The sequence below is a fragment of the Cydia fagiglandana genome, chromosome 9, assembly GCF_963556715.1.
Source record: "Cydia fagiglandana chromosome 9, ilCydFagi1.1, whole genome shotgun sequence".
Classification (NCBI taxonomy): Eukaryota; Metazoa; Arthropoda; class Insecta; order Lepidoptera; family Tortricidae; genus Cydia; species Cydia fagiglandana.
In genome coordinates this window covers 12,541,897-12,549,315 of record NC_085940.1, presented here as the reverse complement: position 1 = coordinate 12,549,315, position 7,419 = coordinate 12,541,897, and the positions used below count along the sequence as shown (strand labels likewise).

At 39.8% G+C, this 7,419-nt stretch overlaps 1 protein-coding gene across 2 annotated transcripts in view; it reads right to left on the bottom strand.

Moving 5' to 3' along the window:
* Positions 1 to 3,527: 3,527 nt before the first annotated feature.
* The window catches only part of LOC134667389 (uncharacterized), a 75,222-nt gene continuing 71,330 nt past the window's right edge, over positions 3,528 to 7,419 (bottom strand). The window contains exons 5-7 of one of the 2 annotated variants that reach the window (XM_063524789.1): positions 6,668 to 6,765; positions 5,782 to 5,947; positions 3,528 to 3,781 (exon numbers count right to left, since the gene is read on the bottom strand). In XM_063524789.1, coding sequence (XP_063380859.1) covers positions 3,675 to 3,781; positions 5,782 to 5,947; positions 6,668 to 6,765 — 371 coding nt within the window. In that variant the 3' untranslated portion in view covers positions 3,528 to 3,674. Of the gene's footprint in view, positions 3,782 to 4,609; positions 4,776 to 5,781; positions 5,948 to 6,667; positions 6,766 to 7,419 lie in introns of both variants that reach the window. The other variant, XM_063524788.1, reaches the window with a different exon arrangement.

Here is a 7,419-nt window from a genome sequence, read left to right as displayed (position 1 = left end):
TCAAGTCTAATGACAATTTACCCATGTGTCGCCATAAAGTATTTTTGTACATTTTTTTAAATATATTTTTATACGATCATTTGGATTTTTATTTTCTACTTATGTAAGACATTTTGATAAAATACCAGAATGGTAATTTCAGCGTTTTTGAAAATTCAGCCACTAATTGGGTTAAAAACGGGTTGAAAGTTTGTGTCGGGAACGAGTCGACTAGAAATTGGTAGGAAGAGAAAATATTAGAAGGTACCGTAGAGTTTCGTATCTTTGCCTGCGCTACCTATTTTCGCCTAGTTTGACATAAGTTGCCATTAACAAAATGTTTCTAATGTAAGCCTTACATAAAACTGCTAAATACAAAGTATTTTTACGGGTGTCAATATTCTTCGAACATTCTGCGGCTAACTCCACACAGTTGACCTTTAGTGAGGTTTTTTCGCGACGCCGACCACACGTTTTTTTTAACCAGTGTTTTAACTTCAGTTTTAAACGGTGATACGGACCCGGTAATGTTAAACTTTTTACATGATTATATCCTATAACTATCTCTTTTTCATATGAAACTATTATTTAATGGCTAGCTCACGTTTAGAAGTAACAATTGGATAAAACGTTGGAGAGGGTACTTTTGCGTCCATCTTGTTGCCAAATTTCGCCTACCCCTAGGGTTGACAAATTTTTTGTACCACATTCATTGGTGGATGACATTATTTGTTTCCAGATTTAAATATTTTCTTATGTTTGGTTATTTTAGTTTACGCTATATGCAAATGTTTATTTCTACTCTTACCGATATTGAGTAGGTACCGAATAGGTATTTTTATGTCTCACTTTATGTAAATAAGGTTGATTTGATTTCAATTACGATAATAACTACAATTTTGCAACAATTAAACAATTTTGTTAAAAATAATAATTTTTTTAACTTATAAACCATTACTCCCCTTTATTTGACATGTTGGTTAATTTTTGGCAGCCCTAGCTTCATTGTAGAAAATGTATGAAAACAACTTCAGACTGTTACCTAACTTTGCCTACTACCCCGTTTTTTAAATATATGCCTAGTCTGGTGTAGTTAAGGTTCATAGTATATTAGCACATTCCAAGGAGATGCGACTTATCATGTGTAAGTCACAGAAAAGTAAGTATTAGCGGCAAGGCATGCCATAGGCGAAGATTGGGAAAAATACCCAAACATCGCCTATTGCCTTTGAGGCCATTTATTACCAACTTAAATAATGAAATTCAATGTTTTAGTGGTGTATATTGATAGTTAGGAATACTAAAAAACGTTTTTTCGCCTTAACGGATTAAAATGCTTTCAAATTTGAGAGATTTTTTGAGAAAAGTGTCAAAACCCAGGTGAAGATACGAAACTCTACGGTACGAAAAAAATAAATTGTAAAATTATTAGTGCTTTTGAAAATTCAGCACCTATTAGGATTAAAAAGGGGTTGTGTGTTTCAGGATATAAATCCACGCGGACGAAGTCGTGGGCAATAGCTAGTTATAAATTGATTGGTGTTGCAGGCGTCCATATGCTACGGTGACTGCTTACCATCAGGCGGGCCGTATGCTTGTTTGTTACAATAGGTATAAAAATTACAGTAATGTATATGTAATGAACTGACGTTCATCAACATAATCGTCATAAAAAATTTCGATTGGTAGGTACATATTTACCTAAGTCCTTTATTAAAGGCCGCAGTGTTAGAAATTAAACAAGGGATATTTCATTAAAAATTTAATTTGGAAATTTTAAATACAATATCAATTATCGAATGTGATATAATTCTAAAAATCTCTACTCTCGTAAATCGACCTATCCTAAATTAATTTACACTTTTGCGACTTAACTAGTTGGTCCAGTACCTTTGCTATTTGACAACCGTTATTTAAATACATTAAAATTACCAGAAACGCCTAGAAAAATCACTTACATAGATCACAGTCAGCGTCAATAAACAAGCGCAAAAATTTACCAAAAATAGCAAAAAAAATTTTTTGTGGCAAATTATGAGCTTTGAAATTATTGACGACGACTACTTACAGTCAGCTTCAAAATATCTAAGTTTATATCTTACTCAAAAATGTGCTTACTTCGACTCTATTGAAGTAACAATGGAGGCGATGTATTATTTGAGTAGGTTAGAAGCGTAAATATTTTGCAACTGACTCCACAGGACGGATCGGGATCCTCAGTCACGTTTCACTCATACCAAATGGTACACAATCATCCAAATACCTATAATACATGAAAGAATATTAATTTAATTCATTATGAAAACTTTAAAATAATCCTGAATTACCTTGTGTTGCCTTTTATTTAGATATAATTATAAGTAGGTACCTACTCGTATAATATATTGAACAAAATTATCTATTCCCAGTTACTAGTTTATTCTACTTTTCAATATAAATGAGCATTGACGTCATAAGGCACACTATTCCAATATATAGAACTTGTTCTTTGTATTATCCTTTACAAAACAAATTCTGAATCTCTTAACTGATCCTACCTCTACATTTGTTTGTGTCGACACACTTATGGCGGAGTGGTGACACTTCTTACTAAACTACTTTCGAATAAGTACACCTTGTAAAATATCGTTATTAACTAAATTCGTAACAGAGACGTTTGTTCGAAGTAACATCACATCGCGTTTTGAAGAGACCAGCTGTGTCGGAGTTTCCAAAAGCCGTGCTCAGAGGCCGGGAGTTTCTAAATGAATTGAACTTACAGAATGAACTATCAGGCACCTCCCGACGGGATCGCGTCTCGACGTCCACAGACGAAAATGTCAGTCAAATAAAATAACTCCTAACTAGTAAAATTCTATCGACGTCGAAATCAGTCCCGCGCGGAGGATCGAGCCCGAATCAAACTCCTCCATCGGCCAAAATAAATTGTGCCAATAGTAACAGATTTATCACTTTTCAACCAGATTCGGGCCACCCATCGGAAGACCACGATTGCTTCGAGAGGGAGACTTATCGAAAAACCATGGGTGGGGTCGCTATACTATGACGGCATTCGTCGAAACTCGTAACGTCGCTCCTTCGCCCGCGCGTCAGTACATGAACGCTAGATACAAATTACTGTGTTTCGCAGACGTCCGTCCGACTCGCCTGTTGTACTTCCACCAGCGGCCGCGCCCGTCGTCGTTGTAGTACGAGTACTCGGGGTACGGGATGTAGGCCCCGGTGGCCGGGTCCACGGGCACCATTATCGGCAGGTCGCTCATCGACACCGGCCGGTCGTACGACGAGGCCGAGTCGTAGCCCTTCGGCTCCGCGTACTGCGGGCTGTGGCACTCGTTCTGATTCTCGATCTCGTGGCTCTCGTTGCAGACGGGGACGCTTCTGCTCGTGTCGGCCGATATGTTCGAGCGGGATCTCAAGATCGGCCGCGTCGAGGAGAAGTCAGTGGAGTGCTGGAGGCTCTTGGACCGGGGCCGGAGCGTCCGCGGCGGCGTCTCGTCGATGCGGGACAGCGTGTGCCGGCGCACGGGGCGGTAGACGCGGCGGTCGCCGAGCTTGGCGCGGGCGGGACGGAGGCGGCGGTGGGAGTTGAAGGTGAGGAGCGAGTCGTGGCGCTCGAGGTTGCGCGCGGGCGCCTGCGGGGCGGGCGCGTTGCTGAAGTGCGCCGCCACTAGTTCCCTCATCTGGTCGCATGCTCAGTAGTTGTAGGGCCCGTACTGCGAGCCGTGGTAGTAGGGGCCGGCGGGGTACGCCTGCGGTGGCGGGTAGCCCGCGTACGCGTACTGCTGCTTTTGTGGGTACACTGAAATATCACACGGTATCGCTTAGAGTGGCGTACATATATAAGTACCTACGTTAGGACTATTTTGTTGAAATAAACATAGAAAACTTTAGTTCTGTCACATTCAATGGAGCAAACATTCAACAATAAAAACATTTCTTGTCTAAAGATACCAATATCCACCAAGCGAACCCGAAGCAAAATTTGACCATGGTTTAGACTGAAAACATATTTACAACAGAGTTCCTGTGTTTGTGTCTTTTTGTATAATGATATAAATTAGATGTTTATTATTATGGTTATTAATGAATATTTCATTGTCTCGGAACACCACTTTTTTGACAGCATAGCATATTGTTGTTTACGATGAAAAGTAATTGGCCGTTCGACGACCTAAAACATGTTATATGATCATAGTGTTGTCAAAATAAGGCTACTGAACATTCCGCCCACCAAAATACACTAGCATTTTGACTAACGACGGTAAAATGCCTAAAACGAAGAAAGCTCTTCTCGCTCTCGATCTGCTCGCACTGGGCTGGGTGGTATTGTTCGATACGCCGCTGAGATACGTGCCGCGCTACCATCCCGCTATAGTGTGACTAACCCTAATTACCGTAAGTGTAATCCAATGGCTGTGTACACGGTCAAGCAGTCATGTTTCTTGTGCTGCACGTTCAGCGTATCTAAATGCATGTAGTATTACAAGACAGTGAAATATCCACTTGTTTCGTGACTTAGGTTGCTTTTTACCAGAGATAAACTGACACGTAGATAATCAAGGGACGCACATTACATCTCTAGTGAAAAAGCAGCCTTGATGACTTAAACTTAAATGAGAAGCGTTACCCGGCATGAGATACTGCATGTTAAGCGCCTCCTCCCTCTCGCGCTCGCCGCGCAAGCAAATGGCGGCCGACGAGAACAAGATGGCGGACAGCAGCGAGAGCCCCACGCCGCACCACGCGACCATGTACGACCAGTCGTACCACACGCGAGCGTTATCTCGCAATATCTGGTTTAGCGCAGTGCGTGTCGAGTTATGCGTTTGTCATTTGTTTTTATTGTGTAAAGTTTGTCGTGTTTAGATGTGTAGGTACGCGTTTGTGTTTGACACGATTGAGATTTGATGTGTGTGTGATGTCGTATGTGTCCAATATCATAAAAGTTGTTGAGGTTCATTTGTTTTATGAGAGTTTGTAGTAATTGAATTGTGTTGTTCGAATTCAGAGTCAGTCAAGTTTATGTACATTTATTGAAGAGTTTGAAGGAGTTTAGTCAATATTACGTCGAATATATACAACACCGTGTGTTAATCCCGTTTGTTCGAAAGCGTGTTAGTATTGCGTTTGGCGTAAACCAGATATTAAGAAATAGCGCAATTATTTATAATGCAATTAATGGTCGTTTCCGTCCGTTATTCGCAGTAGCCAAGTTTCATAGATACATGAAAAGAAAGAAAAAGCATTTTGTTAGTTTCACACAGGTACTTAATACCTACTAACATTACCGGGACAAGATGATTTATTTTATTGGACCAGAAATATTTAAACAATCAAATCATTCAAATATTTGTGTCGACCTCAATTAAAGTTCACTACTTTATCAATTGTCAATGAAGTTCACACTCGAGTAAATATCGTCGGGTGACAAGCAAAAGTCACTAAGTACTATCAAAAAATTAAAGTAACAATGCACTTTATTACACTTGTAACACGGTTTATTGTCCAATAATTTCAATGGTGTTAGTCAGTGACTTTTGCTTGTCACCCAACGATATGCTCTATGTAATCTTTATTGACAACCGACAAAGTGTTAAGAATTACCCGAGAACGTCACAGTATCAAGTATATTTACAAATACCCAATTCAAACAATAAACTGTCCCGGATAAACATATAAATAAATATAAAACATATAAAAAAAACTCCAGGATAAACATCCTGAAAAGAAAGTCCGTAACCGCCAAGCGTTAGTAACCGTCAAGATGGCCGTCTCAAAATGGCGGCAATGGCGGCTGACCTGGCATTATGTACTGCACGTTATTCTGTTGCTCGCGCCGCTTCTCCTTGCTCAGGCAAATGGCGGCCGAGAAGAAAAGAACGGACGCGCCGAAGGATACGCCCACGGCCAGCCACGCCAGGATGTACGACCAGTCGTACCATATTGAGGAGTTGTCTTTTAGCACCTGTTGCGGGTCGGTTAGAATTAAACTAAGGCTTTAAGAGGATCTGTCAAGGGTTTAAGGATAACTATTATACCACATCAATTAATTAGTTGAGATTCGAACTCAACACTGAAAACCAGGTCGCTCACATTGACAGTCCTCGTAATCAATCAACAGAGTCCACTTTACAAATGCAATTACGTATTATAAATCATAATTGGTCCATAGAAATTAAAATTGCTAGTACATCCCTTCATATTCCCTTCAAATCGGTGCTTCACACAAATTTAGAAAGTAGCCATACGAAGGGTTTTAAATATCTGCACAGTCTTTTGCTTTCTTGTCAAGAAGATGTCGTGAAGATTTCCGCCTTAATTATAGTAGTAAAATTAGACATTACGTAAATTCAAGGGTGAAATAGTAAATGGAGGAGCTGCACTATGTGCTGCTTGAAAACAAGTTTCAGCTGTATTGTATTACACACCGTCTACCGTCTATCTGAACTCTTGTAATACCTCCTCCACCTCCTAAGGCCCAAGGTCCTACCTATAGTACTTCTTCAGATCGATGAAATGTCAATCATATTCTATTGGAACAGACTCGCTTTTGCTTTGTTTTGTTCAATTTTCTAACAGCGCAAAATCAACTCTATTTCCTACACTATTAGGTTTAAATTTCAGTAGCAAATTTTAGATTTTTCATTTGTATGGCTGGGCCTTATCAGCAAGTAAAAAGGCTTACGTTGGGCCACTGTTGGTAGTACTCCTCGCCGACGACCTTCTCCTTCTCGTAGAACTCGACGCCGTGCCATAACGCCATCGCGCCGGCCGCTAGTAAACCTGCAACGACAATATTTTTCTCCAGTATGCTCGGAAATCTTCATCTTATTGTATCAAAAATAATATGGGAAGTTCTTCGTTATGGTCAAACTCAAATTAAAAAAATTCAAACCATTATTGTCCTGTTTTAGCGGATGGGAAGACTGGGAAGTGTTCATTACTGCATTGTTTTTTACTTTTTTTTAACATGTAAGTATCCACTAAGAATTAAAAATGCAAACAACCATATAGCCGCGGGCCGAGTCACACACAACCCGGTCTATATGCATTCGGCCGGAAACCCCTTACTTCCCAGCCTCTGAAGTAATGTACTATTGTTTACATACTTATATCTTGCACTATTCATTATTCTAGTTCATTACAATCCATACTGGATATACGCACGTCGTTACCGGGAATTTTTAACAGTTTATAATTATTATAAAACATGTAGAAGACATATAATTATGTAAGTAAGTAGGTCTCTAAGGTACTCGAGTGAGTACCTGAATCGTTAATCGAGTGACCAAGCAAGATCAAGGAAACCAATGTGATCTAGGTAGGTAATACCTAGTATAATTAAAATGTGAAAGCAGAAATTGCACCTAATTAATCTCCAATAAAATCGTTAAAAGACCTGAGAACTTTCATAAGTAATAAAGTCAAGGCTTACGC